Source organism: Tauraco erythrolophus, chromosome Z (assembly GCF_009769465.1).
Source record: "Tauraco erythrolophus isolate bTauEry1 chromosome Z, bTauEry1.pri, whole genome shotgun sequence".
NCBI lineage: Eukaryota > Metazoa > Chordata > Aves > Musophagiformes > Musophagidae > Tauraco > Tauraco erythrolophus.
This window is the reverse complement of record NC_141496.1, coordinates 34,111,197-34,134,819: the sequence shown is the minus strand read 5'-3', so window position 1 is coordinate 34,134,819 and position 23,623 is coordinate 34,111,197. Positions and strand designations below refer to the sequence as shown.

The window sequence follows — 23,623 nt, the reverse complement described above, 5'->3', positions numbered from 1 at the left end:
AAGCCTACGCCCTATGCCTGAAGTGTTTTCTGTGAAAAAGGTATTGTCCTGTCCGGTCCTGTTCTTTTTTACCCTCTCTAAGTCATACATTCTGACCACCAGCCCTACAGGATCTGAACCTGCCTGGTCCCTGCCTGCTCTGACAGTCGAGGCTGGGAACCTTCCATTTTATGTCTCATCATTGACAGAAAAGGTTCTGTAACTTGACTAAAGGCTTAATTTAAACTCCTACAAACTATTGTCTTCGAATTACTTTCTCCTCATACATATGCAGCCTCACTGCTTTTAAGTGCAACTGACCAGAACTCAGTTAATTCTTGGCAATGCATAATATGGACTAAAAACCCTCAGTCATCACATTTTGCTTATGTTGGTTTTGCTTTGCTAGGAAGGTGTTGAGGCAAGTAGATGCTTACTTTTGTCACCAGACTGAGCAAGTCTGGCTGACAAAAAATAGAGCTGCAGCATGAGATGGTGCCACTTCAAATAGACAACATTTTGGGGAAGATGGTGGTGTGGCTGAGAGAGGAGTTTTAAAGGTAACTGTGTGACATCTTACTTTGCTTCCAGTGCTAGAGCGAAAATTCCTGCTGCCAGTGGTGCAGATGCAGAGGTCCCAGTGTGAGTCTCTGTACATTCGTTGTGAAGATCAGCACTTGTCTGACAGAAAAAACAAAAAAAGTCCAGACTGCATGAACAAACAGTTGGAAATACAGTCATATCCACACTCAAAAACATAGCCATGTATCCTTTACTCAGTGCATATTAATACATTCCTCACCAGCAGAAGTGATGGATGTTTTAATCCGTTCGTATTTCAATCCACTCTTTTTACTTCAACTATAATTTTTGTATCAAAACGCTTTGTGTTGGAACAAAATACTCCCACACTGCATATCTTATTTTATTCTAAGGTTTCATAATAAGTGTTTCAGGCTTACTGGTGAATCATAAAAACAGATCATTGTGTTGGGCCTAGAACATTTAAAATTACTGCTTGAGAGAAAATTACTCATAGGATTAGTATTGGTGTTCTGCTCCCTCTTCAGCAGAAGAACTATAATTTGCAATGAAATATGTGCTTTATTTGGAAATTAAATACCAAACTCATCTGCCTATGTATCTACACCTCGGCTATGAAGAGAAACCACTTACAAAGGACTAATCTTCTGGCTAACTTGGAACAACATTGTTTTAATACCCATCAACGCGATTTATTGAAAATCAGCATCCACCTGGGCTGAACAGAAATTACAGGTTCTTCAACATTATTTTATCACAGTAATTTTCTTCAGTACAAGTTATTTCTTGCACAGTTAATGAAGGCACACGGACTGATCTGTCTGCTCGCTGAGTACCTTTTACAGGTTTGGAAGCACTATTGTTGCTGTCATAAGTGGGAACTCAAGGGCTGACAACCTTACAAAAGCTAATGGCAAGGTACACCAGCGGTACTGACTCCTATGGTACATCAACTTCACAGGTTCTTTTTCCTTTTATTCTAAATCTCTCTTCACCTGCCCTTTCACCATTAGGGTCCCAGCTTGCACTGCAAATATCCATGTGTTCTGGATTGAAACCGATCAACGGGGCCCTATCAAACTTCATGCAGAGACCTCTGTCATACACAAACTGCAGACAGATTCAGCACGCTGATTTAATGGCACTGACACAACGATTTTGTTTAGCCACAGCTTTACAGTAGAAGATGTTCCAGGAATACAATTACTTTTTGGATTACAAATCCCTCAGTGTTTCAAGGCAAAAGCACTAAGCGTGTAACACGTAACGTAAAGCAGGCACTTGAAAACAAGCATTTATGAGCTCTCACTTGTCATTTGCATATATAATACATTGCTATGTTTGTTCTGAATCTAGTAAAAACAACCTACAATTCTTTGGTCAGTATAATCCCCACTGCTGTATGCTGTGGCCAGAGTTGAAGAGCACTTCTCTGCATACCAGGGAGAAAGGCCTTGCTGAGAAGCACTGCTAATGGAGATAGTGTAGATACTATCAGTGTAACCATCGCAGTCACAGTTGTCACCCTGACGGCCTCCGTTCCCAGAAGCCCATACAAAAATGGAGCCTTTCCCATTTCGGCCCTAGAGAGAAAGGAAATGAGTGGTTATCAAAGAGATTTCAGTCTCTGTAATGTATTCTTAACAACTCCTCCCCCCGAAAAAGCGTAGTGCATCAAACATTTTCAGGTAGGAAAGGACAATTTTCCATAAACTCTGTAGAAGATGGAGACAGAAGAAACCAGTTACTTGAGGTATCCTACTTCACACACTTCAAAGTACATTTGTCACTTTGACTGGTCTAGGTTTAGCGTTCTGGGTACAGCAACTTTCCTCAGAATAGATTTTTAAGTAAGTTAAGATCAGAGTCTGTGCTCAACAGTAAGTTCTCCCACTTGCTGATGTTTTGGTCCTGAACATTTCTAGGAAAAATGTCCTTTTTTTTTTTTTTTTTTTTTAAAGAAACAGCAAGTGTATCAGGGTTTATTCCACTTGCCCTTCCTGTAATCACAGAGGTACAGGTAAGCAGTACGAATGAGGTGCATGATATGATTTTTCCACCAATTTCTTTTTTGTAATGAAGCCTTTCACAGTTGGCATTCGCTGGCTGAAACACAGTGAGCCAGCAGACACGTTTGGCTGAAAACCCTCCCTTCTCTTGTGGATCTGTGGGCCAGCACCACCAGTCTTCCAGACACGACCAGTTCGTTCCCTGCTCCAGTCTCCAGTGTGTAATGAGGGAAGAGCAGCTGACAACTGATGTGGACAGATGACAGCATGTAAACAATTACAGCTGTCATAGAGGAAACACGTATCACCCCATACAGTCTTAACCCATGCTAGTCCTTCGGAGAAAAAACACCAGTTTTGTGTGATGAGCAAAAGTTCATCTGTTGTTCATTATTAATACACACGCATTTACTGGAAACAGCAGCTGAAATACAGATTTTTATCATCCCTCTCAGATGAGATTTGAAGTTATTCATGCAAGGGCTAAGACATCTGCAGCACTTAAAATGTTAAGAATAAAGAAAATAGAAAAGTAAACTGTGCTTTTTGTGATAACACTGCTAAAAGGGAAAGGACAAGCCACATCGATTATAGAAAATGAGACAATATCTTCTTTGCAAAGTCCAGAAAAGCACTGTTACATGTAAACACTTGCTTTGCTTTCACTTAAGTGTGCTACCAACATCTCTCAGATGCTTAAGGCTAAGCATGCCCCTAAGTGCTTTAATGGCCCAGCAATGAAGGAGTCAGGGATGAAAGTCATTGACAATCCCAACTCTGACTGACTTTAAGCATCAGGGACATCATTCAGATCCTTGAAAAAGAAGCCTGTCAAATTAATGGGTAAATTAGCTCCCCTTAATAAATAAAACAAGTTGTAAAAACCCATACATTCTTCACCATATAACCTGCTCTTTCAGAGTAAGACCACTGAACACTAGTTTCCTAATCACTGCCTTTAATTCTCCCTCTTCTCTCGCTGCCTACCTATGGACTTAGATCTCTGTTTATCCCCAGCCCACTCCCCTCAGACTCCGCTCTTCCCTCAGAGGATGTCTGTCAGCTGTCAGACTCTTCTCTCCTTTCTGCTGATGTTAACTGCCCTTTTTCCAAAATCTTCCTTCTCTTTGATTCTGTCCTTCAAGCTTTCCTCCATTTCCTTCCTCTCACATCCCTGATTCAGTCTTCCTCTCCACATTAGCATCTGTCCCACTTTAGGTATCTTTTCACCTCACTGGCAAGAGCAGTTTATCAATATATCCCCAGTAGCTCTCAGTGTGCACCTTACTTATCATCCAACCAGATCTAGAGAGAATAATATAAAAAAGAACTGTAAAAAGTGTTTTGGATACTCTTCATCATAGATTTTTACTATTTTCGTTTTAATTGGATCATGATATGCGCCAATTTATAAACTAATGCAATTAACATACTACAAGCCCATCCACTGGGTGCTAAAATGCATCACTACTTCACACAGCAAAACATTCACAAAGCAGAAATTTTGTATTAAATTTTATAGGCTTTCAGTGCAGAAATCCAATTACTGTTCAGTTCAAAACAAGCAGCAGAGAAGGGTGGGGGTAGGGCAAGACAAAGGCAACAACACTAAGGATGGAAAGAGAAAGCTTATCTGTGGAGAAGAGCAGCTTAAAACCAGTTTAGAAAGCTCTAATGCTGCTTTTTTAAAAGTCCTGTTCTGCCTGGTAATTTCTCTGACTTGTACTATTAAAATCCATCTCCTCCTTTTCAAATACGTTTGAGCAAAGAGAGCACAAACTATTTTCTTTTCTTCCCTGATATCAACCATTTCAGAATTCTGCCCTCTGCCACATTTTATTGTATCTTTCTCTTAAGTATCGTACCTGTTTTATTCCATACTCAAAAGCCTTCTGTGCCAGTCTGCCAGGTCCCTCCACAGTTTTACCATCATCATTAGGGCCCCAGCTTGCACTGTAAATATCCACGTGTTCTGGATTGAAACCGATTGAACTGGCTTCAATAGCATCGGTGACTATTCCATCCAGCATTCGTATACCTTAACAGAAAAAAAGACACAGACTGGATTACTTTCTCTTCCCTCTTCTCTGTCTTTTCTGTTTGTAAAGTTTCCGACAAAATTAATCTGTAACTATTGCAATCACAGCCTACAGCTGTTCATGTAAGTAACGCTCAGGTCTGTTCATGTCAGCGTGAAACAGTACATTTACTGTTTATTTGCAGAGCTCAGTGCTCCCCACAAACATTTTAAAAAAACCCTCCTAAAATCTTGGTTGCCTCTTACTTACTTTCTCTTTTCCTACAGAGAGCAAAGAAGATGATGTTTTGCTTGCTGATCCTGCTTTTTCTTATTGCGTTATCTCTCTTGACTCTTTCTTCCTCTCTGCTAGATCTGTAACAAAGACTTCTCAAACTGCTAGCAGCTCACTAAAATTAAATAGGTTTTATCAGCATTACTTTTATCTTTAAGAGTTCTAAGAGTTTTAGTTTAAAGATGCAGTTCTGAATGTTCCAACTAAAACACTTGGTCCTCACAGTCCTTAAGGTTTTCCTGTTTTTGTGACACCGTTATTTCACTACCTCTTCAGCCTTCACCACAAAGAAATTCTCACTGTTGTTTCACTGACACATCTTTTCTACTGTAAACAATCCAGAACTGCTAGAGATATCCAGCCATTAACATTTTACTAGGAACTGGATGATCTAATCTTCTTCAGAGCGAGCCTGATCTCAGCGGTACTTAAAATTCAGTGGCAGACAGCGGTTCATCTGCACTGGATCTCTCGTTCTGCAAATCCCTGGCTCTGCAGTAGGACTGCTACCCCTGTCCAGTGTCGGAGGAAGACAGGAATACCAGGAGCCTGGCAAAATTCCCGCTATGGCACGGCTCTCTCAGCAACAGCAGCGATATAAGAGCCGCAGCAGTCAGGATTCAGCCTGTGTTTTCAAGTAATAAAAATGTCTGGGTTCTCCTGAACTTGGCAAGTTAGTACTACAGCAGCTGCACCATTACTGGCAGTTGGTGAATTATGAGTACTCATGTTCTAGTATTTTCCACAAAATGGGGGTTTTTCCAAAGTACTGCAGGCAAAATGTGGTTGCTCTACTTAAAAAAAAAAAAAAAAGAAAACCCCAGCCTCACCCTTGCAGTTCTCAATTTCTTGTTCTTTTTTTATACTGTCAAGTAGGAAAAAAAAAAGACTGCAAGCATAATTCTTTCCCCACATGGTTGGCCTCTAAGGCTCGTAATACCTCTGAGATAAAGCTGTACTTTATTATTTCATATTAATTAGTGGGAAAAAACAGACAAAGGAGTTAATCCGCTCAACCACTGCTACTCCACTATCACTCACAAAGCTGGGAAAAGAATCACGGTATATCCCATGCCTCAGGTACTAAAACCACCACTTATCCTGGATAGGCTCAAACTCATAACGTTTTGAATACTCATTTTTCAGTTGGCTCAGAATTTTGAGATTCTTTCAACCGGCACGCTGTGAGCAAAGACCTGCCTGTGTGGAAATGACTGCAAGCACCGGGTGCGAGCTTGTGACACATAATGAGATACGGGGAATGCAGAGACTGGTGTGCAGATACTTCCCACAGAAGACAACAAAGCCAACTCTGCAGAAAAATAACATAGTAAGGTAGAAAACAAGAACACTGACAACACACTGATGAAAACAGTTCAAGGGGAAAAAACGCTGTCTTGTCTTTGTGATCACCAAAAATCCTTGCTTCTTGAAGTCAACTCGGGGATTTGATGACTGCAGTTATATTTCCCTAAGCAGACTCCAATCATGTCCTCTTGCGCAAACTCTTTCCTATTCTCGCACCTGCTTGGTCTCACCATCAGTCCCACAAAATCAAAAGCGGGTAAAGCCCAAGGTAATTTCAGACACACACATGCATCTGGCAGAAGGCTATTTTTAGCAACACGTCACTATGCGGGAACTCTCAGCCCAGTCCTTTGTAAAATGGAGCTTCTTAATCATTTGATTTCCATGGCAGCACCAGCGAAATATCGTAGCACAGTGCTACAGTTAGGTATGCGTGAATATATACACACCCCGCTCTACTCCAAAGGTGATTGATAGGCACGCATTTCTTAGCCTTATACAGAAGGAGAGGTGAATGTTAAAGGACACTGAAAGGTGTCACTTCGAAAACTGGCATTAAGAAGTATATTTTTTTCACTCAGTGTGCAGAAAAGCCTACAGGATTCACAGCCATAAAGTACTGAAGAGGCTAACCAAGGTTTCAGAAGAGGCCCAGGCATTGATGTGACTAATGAGAACACTCGGGATTATTAAAATCAGTATTTTCATGGAAAACAAAAAATTTTGAATGGAACGTGTTGTTTTACCCCTCAAGGTAAAGTTAAACCAACCTCTGATGCTGAAGGTTAGAGAATGAGGTATTCCAAGTGTCGGGGTTTCCTTCCCTAAAGCAGTTATTGCTGACTATCAGAGAGCAGGCATTGGCTGTGGACCACTGGATTTATCCAGTATGGCGATTGCTACAAGCAAACAGCCATTTAAAGAAGTCACCCTGAACGAATGTCAAATAGAAGTGTGTAATGCCTCATTTCATGGATTTAAAAGAAAAAGAAGAAAAAAAAGCCTGTGAAGAAATGAATCTTGTATAGCTTGGAACATCAAAAAGCCTTCCAAGGTTTAGCCACTTCAAATTTATCTGAATCTTTTGAAGACTTCTCCTGTCTTCCCTGGCTCTTCTAACATATTTTTGTTACGTCCCTATCTTAATCAGGCTAGTTATATATAACAGTTTACAACTTCTTTCAACCTTTCCATTCTTTCTCCTCCCCCGCCCAAGTATAAACAGCTTTCTGGGTCATTTGGATCACTGGACTGCTTTTCCTCCCATTATTTTTCTTTCCTAGACAAATGACTCCGCACAGATCTGTAGTTTGCATTTGCAAATGAACACAGAGCATATGCAAATAGCTATGGAAGAATCTTCTCTATAGACGCAACTGCCTTAAAATATGGGCACAGCGGGAGTTCAGACATCTTTGCAGATTCATCCATTTTGCCACGCTTTGAAAATCTGGCGTCTTCATCTTATGAGTGAGATATTTTATTTAAACAGACCATGACAGCACAATGCGTTATGGCAAAGGCAGACTGCAAAGTTGACATCTACGACAGCTCAGTACAGTAAATGAGAACCTACAAACGTAAGACTGAAACGGTGGCAACGGCAGTTATGGGTGTAAATTGGCACTCATTGTCCCTTTGTTTAAAAGGAAAAAAGACAGTAATGGAAAAACTAGGGCTGTACAAGTGTCTTCCTCTGAGCTAAATAACCATTTGCAACTGATATGTTGATCATGACTATTTCATAAACCTCCAATGGATTAAACTTTTAGTTACCGCTTCAAAAGATGGCAGTATTGACTGATGGGCAAGCAAGACTACTTATTCTCAAAATTAACTTCTGATGATAGTAGAGAAGTAAGCTGTCACAACAAAAACCACAGCAGTTTGAATATCTCGACTGACATGACCTTTCAAATGGAATTGTGCAGATAGAAACAATATGCTGCAAGCAAGGGTGAGTACAGATTTTGTACACTCTTACTTTCACTCAACCCCTCTCCTCCTCCATGCCACCTCCTTCCAGGATAACCAATTACAAGAAATGAGTCTATCATTGCTCAAAAGATACAGTCTTATCTCTGGGTACAATACAGGTTGTTGCTATTATTATTATCATCACCATTGTCATCATCATTGTCACCACCTATACTGTTGTTGCTGTCGTTATATATTCTACCTATATTCAACTGATAGCCAAATTCCAGAGAGTATGCTGACATTCAAGAAATGCTGTCATACAGATGTAACACTCTGCGTTATGGCCAGACAGGAGTTTGCAGCCTAATACTGCAAGATTGATGTTTTCTGAGAAGGACCAATCATTCGTACTTCAGACTAATGGGAGCTGAAAACACTCAGCACTTTGCAGGATCTGTCTGGTGTCCATTCATATTAGACACCTAATTATTTTCGTTTTCTCACCTCCAACTTTGGAATTGTAGGCTACTCCAACTCCACATTTTCTGTTGTTGGCTTGCATGGCAATTTCTCCTGCACACCGTGTCCCGTGCCTGAATAAACATAGCAAGAATAAACAACATCTCATTGCATCTATGTTTATTGTACACAAAGACTCATCAAAGATCTTCTTGATTTGGTGGAAATCTTCCTTCAAGTAAATGCAATGCAGCTATTAAATAGTTTTTCAGTTGTATCTACATGACACAAAAATACTTGCTCCTCTCAGGCTTCAATCAAGAGATTTTTACCTACTTAATGATCAAAGGATCTTCATCGTGAGATGATAAAAACCTAACTTAAGTCATACAGAAGTCCATAGACCTATTAGATACCAGAATTTTAGTAGAGTGCAAAAGTAGCGTAAAATTATGGGGCTAAGAAGCTGCTAAACTTCTTCAGACAGAAATATGATACCAGTCTTTTTTAATCACATATTTCCTTTTTTTTAATGACTGCATTTATTTAGGATTTCAGAAAGTTAGCCTTTAAAGCATGCTTGCCATTGCTAAATTTTTCTTGCAACCACCTATTTTCTATGCAATTCTTTTTTGCCATAGCTGATTCTTATTCCACAGTACAGAAAACCTTCATATAAGTGTAATTGTAAAAGAACTGTATTATTTAATACTACAGATTGTTATTCAATGAAGTGTTTGAATGCTTCTGGGCTGAATTCCATCTACTTATTAATAGAGATTAGAGGTAATACAGGTAGATTTAACAGATAACGTCATCGGAACAAGAGGATAATGGCTTCTTGCTCTTAAAAAACACTATAACAAAGTAGAAATGTAATTTTTCCAAAGTGTTACTCATGAGACATTTATCCTTTGATTAATTGGGTTTTTTTCCCCATACACTGATTTATATTGTGGATGCTATTATATTGTCAGATAGACAACAAGGAACCAGTGTATCAGTTTCTTACTGTATCGAGTAGTGGCATCCTAATTGGTTTAAGAAATTGACTTCTTCTGAGTACCAGCTTTTAAAGAGGTCCATTTTCTTTCTGGTGGACAAAATCCCCCCCTGAACTACCATGAATACATTAGACGTAACAGACCCATCAAGATGTTTCACAGAGCATCAATGAGATAGCTCTAGACAGGGCATCAGAAAATTCCTCTCTCCTTCTGAGACACACAAGTCCACTAAATGAACTGTCTGGTTGTCTTGTGTTCAAACATTAGAAACCTCCTAGGTTAATACCTTGAGGACATTTAGGCCAAATCTGTTCTAAATAAAGCTTCCACACGCATCAGAAGACACAGAAAGATTGTCCCAGAAGTGAATCATAGAATGGCATAGGCTGGAAGGGACCTCAGAGATCATCTAATCCAACCTCCCTGTCATGGGCAGGGACGCCTCTCAACTAGATCACGCTACTCAAGGCTCCGTCCAACCTGGCCTTGAACACCTCCAGGGAGAGGGCATCCACAACCTCTCTGGACAATCTATTCCAAAGTCTCACCACCCTCGTACTGAAGAATTTCTTCCTAAAATCTAATCTAAATCTGTTCTCCTTCAACTTAAACCCATTTCCCCTTGTCCTATCAGTGGACACTCTTGTAAAAAGTCCCTCCCCAGCCTTCCTGTAGGTTCCCTTCAGGTATTGGAAGGCAGCTATTAGGTCGCCCCGAAGTCTTCTCTTTTCAAGCTGAACAATCCCAGCTCCCGCAACCTGTTCTCGTAGTAGAGGGGCTCCAGCCCCTGCATCATCTTTGTGGCCCTCCTCTGAACACGCTCCAACAAATCTATGTCTCTCTTATGGTGGGGACACCAGAACTGGACGCAGTATTCCAGGTGGGGTCTCACAAGAGCAGAGTAAAGGGGGAGAATCACCTCTCTTGACCTGCTGACCACGCTTCTCTTGATACATCCCAGGATGCGGTTGGCCTTCTGGGCCGCATGAGTGCACTGCCGGCTCATGTTGAGCTTCTCATCTATAAACACTCCCAAATCCTTCTCCTCAGGGCTACTCTCAACCCACTCTGTGCCCAGTTTGTATTTGTGCCTAGGATTGGCCCGAGCCAGGTGAAGGACCTGGCATTTTGACTTGTTGAAGCTCATGCAGTTAGCACTGGCCCTTTTCTCAAGCCTATCAAGGTCCCTCTGGATGGCATCTCTTCCCTCAAGTGAGGCCGCGGCACCACACAGCTTGGTGTCATCGGCAAACTTACTGAGGGTGCACTCAATGACGTCATCCATGTCACTGACAAAGATGTTGAACAGCACTGGACCCAGAACAGACCCCTGAAGGACACCGCTTGACACTGGTCTCAGGCATCGCACCATTGACCACAACTCTTTGAGATCATCCAGCCAGTTCTTTATTCACCAAGTGGTCCATCTGTCAAATCTGTGTCTCTCCATTTTAGAGACAAGGATGTCATGTGGGACAGTGTCAAACACCTTGCACAAGTCCAGGAAAATGACATCCGTTGCTTTACCCATGTCAACCAGTGCTGTAGCTTTGTTGTAGAAGGCCACTAAATTAGTCAGGCACGACTTGCCCCTAGTAAAGCCATGCTGGCTGTCACCAACCACTTGGTTATTTTTTATGTGCCTTAGTACAGCTACCAGGAGAATCTGTTCCACGATTTTACCTGGCACAGAGGTAAGGCTGACTTGTCTGTAGTTTCCCAGGTTGTCCTTGGTCCCTTTTTTAAAGATGGGGGTTATGTTTGCCCGTTTCCAATCTGTAGGAACCTCACCAGACTTCCAGGACCTCTCAAACATGATGGCTAGCGGCCTAGCAACATCAGCCGCCATGTCCTTCAGGACCCATGGATATATCTCATCAGGTCCCATGGACTTGTGCACCTTCAGGTTCTCTAGGTGTTCCCAGACCTGATCTACTCGTACCCTGGGTGGTTCTTCACTCTCCCAGACCCAGCCAACATCCTCTGTGATTTGGGTGGTGTGGTTCAAGTGGTTGCCAGTGAAGACTGAGGCAAAAAAGTTGTTGAATATTTCAGCCTTCTCCACGTCGTTGGTAACCAGGTCACCTTTATCGTTCCGGAGAGGCCCCACATTCTCTCTCGTTTTTCTTTTTTCTCTCACACACCTATAAAATCCTTTTCTGTTATTTCTAATATCGCTGGCCAGATTTGACTCTGTCAGGGCCTTCGCTTTTCTAACCTGGTCTCTGAGTACACGAGCAACTTCCTTGTACTCATCCCAGGTTACCAGTCCCTGCTTCCATGCTTTGTGTAATCTCCTTTTGTATTTGATTTTAGCCAGGAGTTCTTTGTTTATCCATATAGGTATCCTGGTGTTCTTGCCTGATTTCTTCCTTTTAGAGATGCAATGCCTTTGAACTTGGAGGAGATGACTCTTGAAAGTCAACCTGCAATCTTGGGCTCCCAGTCCTTCCAGGGCTTTATCCCATGGCACACTACCAAGGAGGTTCCTGAAGCGGCGAAAGTCAGCTCTTCTGAAATCGAGAGTTTCAAGCTTGCTGAGCTTCCCCCTCTTAGCTGCCCTTAGGATCTCAGACTCCACCATCTCATGGTCACTGCAGTCAAGGCTACCCACAAGTTCAACATTACCTACCAGCCCTTCCCTACTGACGAGAACGAGGTCTAACATGGCACCTCTCCTCATTGGTTCCTCTGTCACTTGAATAAGGAAGTTATCGCTAAAGCATTCCAGGAATCCCCTGGATTGCTTGTTCCCCGCCGTGTTGTTTTTCCAACTGATATCGGGGTGGTTAAAATCCCCCATGAGGACCAAGGCTTGTGAATGAGCAGCAACTCCTATCTGCCTATGTAGGGCCTCATTCACTTGGTCCTCCTGATTGGGTGGTCTGTAGCACACTCCTACTGTAAAGTCTCCTACCCTTCCTTTCACCCTGGCCCACAGGCACTCGCTTCTTTCATCATCACTTGCCAGGTGGAGCTCCATGCATTCTAGCTGTTCGTTGACATAAAGGGCAACACCCCCTCCTCGTCTCCCCTGCCTGTCCTTCCTGAACAGTTTATACCCCTCTAGTCCAACACACCAATCGCAGGAGTCATTCCATCATGTCTCTGTGATGCCGATCAGGTCATAGCTCTGCAGGCTCACAAGCATCTCCAGCTCCTCTTGTTTATTGCCCAAGCTGCGGGCATTCATATAGAGGCATTCGAGTTGGGTCCCTGATAAGGTACCTGGAGCCCCCTGATGATGCTCAGATGTTTCCACAGTAACCAACCCCTCAACAACTCCTGTGCTCTGTCTGAATGTAACCTCCTCCAGTGTCCGACCATATGAGAAGAGGTCAGGAGCATCACTCCACTTGTGATGGTATGCACTGAGGTAGAAGCTATTCTATGGGTCGAAAAGGTACTGTCAAATCTGGAAAACAGTATCCTTAGCTACGAAAGCCGACCTGAAGGGGTGGCTTTCTTAGTAGGTTCCTCTAAGATATCTCTTCCAGAGCCCTTCATAGGAAACACATTCTTTTAAAATTCCCAGTACAAAGCAGAGAATTGAAGTCAAAATCTGCTTAGGGAGGTATCATTCTAGAAACATACATGATGACATGAAAAGATTGTTTCCTTCAGCTTACAGAAACATATCGGTACCTTATATATACAAAGATACGAAGAAATTCAGGACATTACAGGGAGATTACAATTACGAAGCTCTTCATCTGGGAATTTCATTTCATAGAATCATAGAATGGTTTGGGTTGGAAGCGACCTTAAAGATCATCTTCTTCTAACCCCCCTGCCACGGGCAGGGACACCTTCCCCTACACCAGGTTGCTCAAAGCCTCATCCAACCTGGCCTTGAACACTCCCAGCGATGGGGCAGCCACAGGTTCTCTAGGCAACCTGTTCCAGTACCTCACCACCCTCAGAGGGAAGAATTTCTTACTTAGATCTCATCTAAATCTCCCTTCTTTCAGTTTAAAGCCATTACCCCTTGTCCTATCAATTTCCTTAGTTTCCAGTGTTTGTGCCCATGGTCCATGCAAATCTTTGTGCAAACTAAAACACAGGAGGTTCATTCCGAAGAAATGATTTTTAACTGTGAGGGTGACTGAGCACTGGCACAGGTTGCCCAGGGAGGTGGTAGAGACTCCCTTGGAGATATTCAAAAGCCATCTGAATGTGGTCCTGGGCAACTGACTCTAGGTGTCCTTGCTTGAGCAGGGGCTCAGACCAGATTACCTTCAGTGGTCCTTTACAACCTCAACCATTCAGTCATTCTGTTACATAAACATTTCCTTTTATTATATAATTGTCATAGAGGACATAAATAGACATTTCTGCATTTTTATGTTCTAACGCACAAATTAACAATGTATTATTTTGTTCTCTTCACGCAACTGGGAGGCTACTCACTTGTTTTCGTTTGTTGGGTCATATCTAGGAAAGGGATCATGATCATTGTCATTGAAATCGTAACTTGCCTGTGGATCCTACGTTTAAAAAAAAAAACAAACACCAGAATTAATTCAGACAACTAGAAAATGCATTTTAAAATGCTTAACAAAATGGGTTCTAGAGTCTGTATTTATTTGGTGTGGTTCATGTTGACAGCAATCAAGTTGGTAGAATTTGACGGGCATTAAGAATTCCATAAATTTTTCACAGAGCTTTAATAATTCAGCATTAAACCACTGTATACAAACATGCCTGGGAACTAAATCCACTGAGGTGAAAAAAACAAAACAAAACAAACAAACAAACAAACAAAAAAAACCCAAAAAAAACCAACCCACTATCATTGCTAAGTAACATTCGGCTTCCTGTGACACAGACCACGTTCCAAATTATGCCTAAGGCAAATATTTCAGTCTCTGTACTGTAGGAGCTGACTTACAGAACAGAGAACAAGCTGGAGAAGAGTGTCTGTGTATCAAATTTACAACTGATTAATTTATTCCATAGCATTCTAATGCCCAAACTTACATAGTTGGCATAGATGTCAGTATGATTCCACTCCAAGCCATCATCTAGGACTGTGATGACAACACCCTTGCCTGTAATCCCTTTTTGCCATACAGGAATAACATGGAGATCCAGTTTGGGCAGGGATGGAGTAACTCTCGTATCTTGCTAGGAGACAGAAAGAATTAAAATACGTCAACATTTTTATCCAAGTCTACTACACAGGTCCGAAGCCATATTTTAAAGATGCTCTAAACCATCCCAGCCTGAACTTGCATATTTTGCTCAAATTTTGCAAAGATAAAACAAAAATTAGGTTCTTAAAATACCTGTAGCACTGAAAAATTTACCCTGTTACTTGAAGATCCCTGAAGACCACCTCTGAACAAAGAGCATCTTGCATTGATTGGAGGTAGGCAGCAGAAACAGGGGAATGGTAGGGATGTACCAATGAACCTTGGAACATTAATAATCAGACCTGATAATGTTTGTTCTTTTCACTTGATGAGAAGCCCAGACAGTACCCCACAGCACACTGAGCTGCGTTTTCTCCAAACATGTTTTCTCCTTTGACATTCAAGTTAGCCAGAGCAAAATAATTAATGGATAAAAAAATTAAGGTAGTCATTTGGTTAGCAACAACTATGCTGAATCACAACTTTCTGTTTACTACCCTCATTAATGTTCCTGTGGTAAATCAATCAGAACCATGATTCATCTATAGCCTTCTCTTCCACAGCAAGTTCTTTGAAGAGTAGCTCCTAAATGGGTCATTCAAGCGATGTTCCTCAGGATCTGTTCTGGGTCAAGTGCTGTTCAACATCTTCGTCAGCGACATGGATGACGGCATTGAGTGCACCCTCAGTAAGTTTGCCGATGACACCAAGCTGTGTGGTGCTGTGGACTCACTTGAGGGAAGAGATGCCATCTAGAGGGACCTTGATAGGCTTGAGAAAAGGGCCAGTGCTAACTGCATGAGCTTCAACAAGTCAAAATGCAAGGTCCTTCACCTGGCTCGGGACAATCCTAGGCACAAATACAAACTGGGCACAGAGTGGGTTGAGAGTAGCCCTGAGGAGAAGGATTTGGGAGTGTTTATAGATGAGAAGCTCAACATGAGCCGGCAGTGCACTCATGCGGCCCAGAAGGCCAACCACATCCTGGGATGTATCAAGAGAAGCATGGTCAGCAGGTCAAGAGAGGTGATTCTCCCCCTTTACTCTGCTCTTGTGAGACCCCACCTGGAATACTGCGTCCAGTTCTGGTGTCCCCACCATAAGAGAGACATAGATCTGTCGGAGCATGTTCAGAGGAGGGCCACAAAGACGACGCAGGGGCTGGAGCCCCTCTGCTACAAGGACAGGTTGCGGGAGCTGGGATTGTTCAGCCTTGAAAAGAGAAGACTTCGGGGCGACCTAATAGCTGCCTTCCAATACCTGAAGGGAATCTACAGGAAGGCTGGGGAGGGATTTTTACAAGAGTGTCCACTGGTAGGACAAGGGGAAATGGGTTTAAGTTGAAGGAGAACAGATTTAGATTAGATCTTAGGAAGAAATTCTTCAGTACGAGGGTGGTGAGACTTTGGAATAGATTGCCCAGAGAGGTTGTGGATGCCCCCTCCCTGGAGGTGTTCAAGGCCAGGTTGGACGGAGCCTTGAGTAGCCTGATCTAGTTGAGAGGCATCCTTGCCCATGACAGGGAGGTTGGATTAGATGATCTCTGAGGTCCCTTCCAGCCTATGCCATTCTATGACTCTACGATTTTTCCTCTCTAATATTAAATATGCAGTATCTACATCTAATTTAGAAAATTTGTTCACAACCCTCATAAAAACACAGAGGTAAAATAAAAGCTTTTTCTTTCTATTTCTCTGTGCGTAATTACATTAGTTGATCGCAGGTTTTTCATTTCTTTGTTTGCAAAGAAATGTTGCATCAAATATGAGGCTTAGAAAAAGGAATTTGTCATGGGAATGACCTTTCTTTCATTTATGCTTTCTTTTCTGACTGCTGCCTTTCAGGGAATTATTTGAGGTTTCAAGTTTTGTTCTCTAGAATCCACCAAATAATCATTTTTTTTCTGCTGATGTGTGAAGGTACCCTGAATAGAGGTAAAAACTGCTGCCATCAAATCATAATAATAAGGTAATAATAAGTTATTTACTACAAGGCAAGCAATATATTTTGGAAGAAAATATTTAACACGTTTATGCATTTAATCAGGAAAAATTCAATATGCACCGCAAATAAGAGTAAGCACGATGTTTCTGTTTCTCATGTGGGAAAACTAGAGAGAAAAGAAGTGAAAACCATAGCAAGGTGGCAGAAGGAACTATGTCTCCTGGAGAGTAGGACATTGCTTTTTTCACAAAACTGCTTTTTTGAACTCTGAGTGTGTTTGCGTATTGGTCCGGTACAGACATCTCAGAAATTTCCTGCTTCCTATTGGAAACAGGCAAAGAAGCAAATAGGCATTCAGCTTCAAAGAAAAGCTGAATTCTCAAAGATAACCACGTCGAAAAGAAGTCTGCAGGAATCTTCACAGAAATATTTTATGCTATGCAGTTTATAATTTATTTTTCCTAGCTCATACAAAGGAAGGAGAGGGCGAAGCATTACACAAACAGCCCAGAGTTTGGTCTGTTTTGTCTAAGCTGAACTGAAGAAGAGAAAGGTATTTCCAGCTACTTGGGCCACATTTGTGCTTGAGCTTTCTCCATGATTTGTTATATCCACCTTTAATCCCATCCCAATTCTGAATGAAAGCAATGAAACCTAGACTAAAGCTAGATGCACAGTGGAAACACAGACTCTCAAAAGAAAACATATAAAACATAAACAATCAATTGTATTTCTGAGCTGCCACATGCAGACAGAAACTACAGAGCTCAGGAAATTTCTTTTCCTTGAAGTTTTGAACATGTACACTGTATAGACCCTCTTCTACTTAAATCCTCTTCCAAGAGGCTGAAGGTGCTTGTCACATGCGTGCATACGCTTTTGTTTTCATCCAGAGTATGCACTCTGCAGTATCAATTTTAATAAATACATAGTCAGCTACAGATGTGATAAGGGACTTCTTATATGCCAACAGCAAATATCTTAAAATTATCATAAAGGTAGCTTTTAACTCTTACACTTTCTGGTAACAACCCCCATCCTAAGCAGCAGCCTGAACTGGCTTTTAGAATCTTTGTACAAATGACACTTCACAGAAAACAGAAGGTTGCCTGGAAATATTATGCACAGAAATCTCTCACTTTTATAGCATATGCTAACGAGGGGGACTCTTCATTTACTCCCTTCAGTGCCTGATACCAGCAAAATAATGCAGCTGATAGCGCAACCGAAATTCACCATCCCCCTTTCCATAATCAAACAAGTTCTTACCAGATACCATTGCTGATTCCACATGGGATCATTGAAAAGATTTTCTGCCGAGTCTCTCATGGTGGCACGCTTAGTTCTCTTTTTTTCATATTGCTGCTCTGCCCATGACACCTACAACGATTTGTATAAATATGACAAGTGAGCCTCTACAGGTTAGGACTTTCTTAACCTAGAAGATAAGGGGTTTCGTCATACAGCAAAATTTTGATGCCTAAAGCAAAATGAGCAATGTTTGGTGCAGAGAGGAGGATTGTTTATACTGTAGTATGGGCTACTTTGGGGAAGAGGACTTGGTGAGATCACGAGACTATAGAATCAATTCATAGAAAATCATTAAGTACAAGTTAACAGTAGAACTTCCGTGAGTGCCACACAACACAGGCTTTTATACCAAATGTGCAGTATGGTTAGGAGGTTATCTAAGCAGCGCTGGTTACCAAAACAAGCAAAACTATAGCCTCCTCTTTTCTCCTACCTAGGTTTTAAAGCCTATCTATGTCCATTGGGAGCTAAAAGAAAAGGAGAAAGATTATCTCTGGCTTTAGTCTAGCAATCATGACAACGCTGTTACTCATAGCCCAGCTAGACCTTCAAGCCTCCTTCCCAGTGGTGTTTTGAAGTGTGATCAATTAGTAAGCTATGAATATTGGACTAACTTCACCACTGGCATAATTCCACTTAAGGCAACTGAAAGCCAAAATGCTTCAGCACGTTTTGCTAAAGCATTGATATGGTGAGTTGCATAGCATTTGGGGTTGGACTAGATGACCTTTGAAGGTCCCTTCCAGCCCTAACGATTCTATGATTCTATGATTCTATGATTTGTGCACAGACACAGCAATCTGTAAGGCACTAGGTTGCGCTTTAAAAGTGTATCCCACTTAGTTCCCTTGAATGCATTACTAAACCCAGTTCAAATTAAATCCTGACTCTGACACCTCTCTCTGTGCTGTGTGCTCCTTTTGGAAATGGGAATAAAATGCTATTCATTGCTAGTGGCTGAACAGTCACTCTGACACAGATCAAGTCGGTGTTTTTCATCCTAAAAACCAATTTCCAAATGAGCAAAGCAAACTCAGGTTCAGTAGATGGCCAAGATCCTGCTATAAGCCTCAAGTGGAGGATGCCTTGGATCTCATCTTTTGCTTTAAACATCTGAATAGATCTCATTGTCTTTCTCTACTGTGATCCAGTGGCTTTATGGTCCTTACTTCTATCACCATACATGAAACAACGGTAAGAGTGACTCAAATTACGATGATAAAAAAGACTGATTTGATAAAAACACTATTTTCAAGTGAGAGTCTAACCAAAGTTGGCTACAAAAACATAAACCCTTTAAAAACGGTAGCCACACCAGGCATGTTTACTGAAAGCTCCCTAATACTATTCCCTTTCCTACACGTTTAGTGCTAAAAACCCTACGAACCGTAGTTAGTGACAGAAGATTAATATACCCATGCGAGTGTAAGTACTTTAGACTGCCCTATTGATATCCAGGGCCATACGTACTGGTGCACAGGTTAGAGCAATTACCTTTATCTCTCTTCCCTGCCCACAGCAAAGCTTGGCCTCTCCATCACCCAACAGTAATTAACAATTGACAGCTTCCACGCTTGTTATTTTTTTTTGCGATGTGGACAACTGCACTGAGGGAAATGAGCTGAAACTACCAAGCACATATGTCAGATAAACAAGCCAAATGTTTGTCACTTGGCAGCTGTGTGAGGTTCCAACCATCCATCTATGGCAAAAGCTGAAGGCCCTGTGCCAAGTCTCCAGTCGCTGATACATACAGCAGTGAACGTAATCTTGATTCAGGTCTCTTTCAAGAAACCAGATTTGGAAACTAGTGCAAATACTGGAAGAAGTTAGGGAACCAGATAATTGTATCCCTTCAAGGTATTCACAGCCTTTATCTGTTTTACAGCAAACACTGGGACATCTATAGGAAGCAGACAAATATTCACATTAGAGCCAAGTTTTACCCCAGCTTTCACACTTAACACATCGTAAAATTCATGAAGGCGTTATACAAACAAAAGCAGGATTCCCTTCTCTCTCCCTTTTTAAAGGCTGAATTTAAATCTTTTTAAATAGGTGGCTGCTGAACAAAAGTAGCTCTGGGGAGCAAAGGTCCATGTATAACTACACAGCATTACATGATTGCTTTGTGTTTACATACTTACATAATGACATAATTACATCTCATTCATTCACATAGCTGATTTGCATACTAGATGGTAAATAAAAGCGAAATTGGAGTAAATTTAGCAAATCACCTGCAGTACTTCAAAGCTCTGGTTTTGGATCCAAGAATGTAAGTCTGCAATAATGTTTGGCAGTAATTTGTGTAACACAACTGCTTCCATTCTGCTTATGACATTAGAATTTGATACGTTAAACACCACCTTGCTTCCCTGCGCAAGAGATGCATTCAATGCAGTAACTTCAAAAAAGAGAGGAACTGCAACCAGAAGTCTGCTCCTGAGCAATGCACTAGGATGGCATTGAACATCTGATCATAGGTACGGGTGTAAAGTAGAACATCAATTTGCATTAAAGCTGTGGTTTTGAACATCCCCAGTTTACAATGATTTCACTGTTAGAATGATTTAACTCTTAAACATATGTCTGCAAGGAGAAAGATGGGAGTGTACGGTTTTTAAACAGAACAGGCAAAACAAATACCGTCTCACTCCCTCCTTTAATTCTTCGAACGGCGCATTTCCTCCTAGGTGACATTTGCATCTAATACCTGCAGATAACCAATTACTCATTCTCAAGCGATTTGTCCTTATATGATAAACTGCGGGTTTTCACAACCAGGTTACTTCATGTTTTGGACTGCTCATATTTTTTGCAACGATTGCTGCAGTAACTCTAATTTGAAATTCAAATTTCGTTGTTCTGAAATTTGTCAGAAACTGTTTTTAAAAGGGGCTGACAGCATTCTGGTCTGTTCCTTAAATTTGCCACTCCCTCATTTTCCCTGTTTACAAGCAGACACGCTTCCCTTTTAAATAAAGGCAAATAAACGCAGAGTCTGCTTCACCAGCGGATCATACCTTAGATCCTTGGCCCTCCAGTGTGCCTGTTCTCTGACTGCAATGGGATCACAGTGTACCCCTTGGAGAAGGGGTTTTAGCTGGTCTTAGAAGCAGCAAATCCAGCAAAACCTCAGCCCTTTTCCCCTAGTTGGTTTTTGTTTTTGTTTTTTTTTTTTCATCCAGTCACTTCAAATCAAACCTAATTCCCATGGTAATTGCACAGACGTGGCCTGATTAAACTTACTGCATCTGTGGATTTTTACTTTGAATCGAGCCCTGCGGTTCCTGGTTCATATTTTCATCAGCGACACGCTGACATCTGAAATTCTGAGCTTCTGCAATGCTGCAGATCTTAAATCTTAATTTGGAAAGCACTTGCGAAAAATATGGTAAGAGAAGGTCAGATTCTGCCTGCTAATGACAGAATAATAAAGTATTATTCAGCATGAGTATGGATGGCTGAATATATCAGCCTTGCATAATGAGGAAAGCCTGCCTGTGACCTCATTTACAAAGCCAGCAATAAGGAGACAGAATAAACAGAGGGCATGAAAAGCAATAAATGTAACACTCACCCGCTCATCATCAGAAAGTCTTTTAGTGATATGAATGGCACTTCTTCGAGACCGTCTTGGATGGTTTTTATGTCTGAATAGGTAGTGATTTTTGAGTGATCCAATCTATAAGACAGAGGCATACTTTAACTATTGAGAGATATTTCCCCACTGCAAACAAATATCAACAATCGCAACCTGACCGAGTTTATTCTGCTTAAAAGAGGAAAGAAAAGAGCAAGAAAGTAGCCTTTAGATACTTAAATCTAAACTAAAAACCACTCTTCAACTAAGAAGTGCTTATCACAGCCTGTGTGCTGCCAGGAGAAACTGGGAGAATAATTTTGTCTGAGCTAGTGAAGTAGCAGTCATTACTACTACAGTACTCAGCAGCGTAGTATTTGTGGTAGTGAGCAGTGTACTCGCAGACATACCTTGGCCAGGTCGCATTTCGAAGGGTGGGTTTCATGTATGGTCACACGCCAGTTTTACCTGCTTTTCCTGGGGCTCAGCTGAACAGGAACATTAAAAACGCTTCGTGCAGCTCCAGAAATCCCACTGCGGGGTTTGTGTGCACGGGCACCTGCCGACCCGGCAGCTCCACCTGCGCAGCGGCTGCTCGCCCCGAGAACGGGCCGCACCTCGCCGCTTCTAAACATCCCTCTTCCCTACGCAGGGGGCCGTTCCCAGTCGGCGGGGGCGAATCCACCGGCTCCGAAGGCAGAAGGACCGAACCTCAGCGACAGAGGCGAGGCCACGCTTCGGTATGAGAGGCCGGAGGACACGGCCGAGCCCGGGCGGCGGGGCCGCCCGTCCTGCACAGCCGCCCGAGCCCGGGCAGGGGCTGCCCACAGCAGCGGGCCCGCCTGAGAAGCGCGGACGGACCGCCCGCTCGGCCTCCGCCGGCTGCCGGCGCAGGGCTGCGGGGCAGGGCGCGGGCGGGGAGCGGCCCCGCGGCGGAGGAGCGCGGTCCCCGGCGCTGCCAAACGCACCGCCCGGCGCAGGACTCTCGCCGGGAGGGGGGACGAGGCTGTTACCTCAAGGCGGTTACTCATCCCTGACAACGCTGACGTCACGGCATCCCAAAAAAGCGCCGGGAGGGCCTGATGGAGAGAAGCCCCGCGGTGCCGATGGAGCCTCCGTGGGCGGCGGGCCGGAGCCAGGGCTGCCTGCTCCCCCCTCGGAGAACGGGAGCGCCCTGCCTGGACCGTGCCGTGTCCCCTCAGGGAGAGCCGAGTCGTGCTGCCCGACCCTGCCCGCTCCCCTGAGGGAGAACGGGGCTGCCCTGCCTGGAGCCCCTCAGAGAGGACAGGGATGCCCTGCCCGACCCTGACCGCTCCCCTCAGGGAGAACGGGGGTGGCCTGCCCGACCCTGCCTGCTCCCCTCAAGGGAGCGCAGTCCCCGAGCGGGCGCCGTGGTCAGGGGGCTTCCCGCCAGGAGCGGAGCCAGGGCCCGGGGGCGGCGGGGGGAGAAGCCGCTTCCAACTACCCGGAGCCCCGCGAGCGGCAGCCGGGCACAAGTTTCGGGGCAGCCCCGAGGCCGGAGGGAAGGAAAGGAGCCCCGGCGCGGCGGCTCGCCCGGGCTGCGCGGCGCTCCGCTGCGGTCCGCCCCCCGCCCGGCCGTACCTGCCCCACGAGGTCGTAGTCCAGCTCCTCCGCGATGGCTCTGGCGGCGTCGGGGCCCGCCGGGATCTCCGCCGCCCACTCGTTGAGGAACTGCCGCTCGGCGCTGCCCGCGCGGGCCAGGCAGCAGGCGGCCAGCAGCGCCAGGGCCGCGCACCGGCCGGCACAGCGGCTCCCGTCCATGGCCGCGGGGCGTGCGGAGCGGCGGGCGGGCGGGCGTGCGGGCTGCGGCGGGCGCAGCGTTGCTAGGCGAGCGCGGCGGAGCGGGCGGCGGCGGCGGCCCAGCGCGGGTCCGTCCCTGCCTGCCGGCGCGGCTGCCCGGGGCTGCGCGGCGCCCAGACCCTCCGGAGCCGGAATGGAAATGAGTGTTTACACGTCAAAACGACGACAGCCATCCTGACGTCAAGTGTACCTGGCCCCCGAGCCGGGGGGTGGGGTGGTAATTCCCGGGGGGGGGGGGCGGGGGTGTGGTGCGGCGTGCGCGGAAGCGAGCAGGAGGGACGCGGGCGGG

At 43.8% G+C, this 23,623-nt stretch overlaps 1 protein-coding gene across 1 annotated transcript in view; it reads right to left on the bottom strand.

The window, feature by feature from the left end:
* PCSK1 (proprotein convertase subtilisin/kexin type 1) overlaps positions 1-23,295 on the bottom strand; it is a 31,663-nt gene extending 8,368 nt beyond the window's left edge. The window contains exons 1-9 of the mRNA XM_086628718.1: positions 23,116-23,295; positions 21,511-21,615; positions 17,886-17,996; positions 14,518-14,664; positions 13,948-14,024; positions 8,576-8,664; positions 4,397-4,569; positions 1,893-2,105; positions 560-660 (exon numbers count right to left, since the gene is read on the bottom strand). Coding sequence (XP_086484844.1) covers positions 560-660; positions 1,893-2,105; positions 4,397-4,569; positions 8,576-8,664; positions 13,948-14,024; positions 14,518-14,664; positions 17,886-17,996; positions 21,511-21,615; positions 23,116-23,295 — 1,196 coding nt within the window. The remainder of the gene's footprint in view (positions 1-559; positions 661-1,892; positions 2,106-4,396; positions 4,570-8,575; positions 8,665-13,947; positions 14,025-14,517; positions 14,665-17,885; positions 17,997-21,510; positions 21,616-23,115) is intronic.
* Positions 23,296-23,623: the final 328 nt, after the last annotated feature.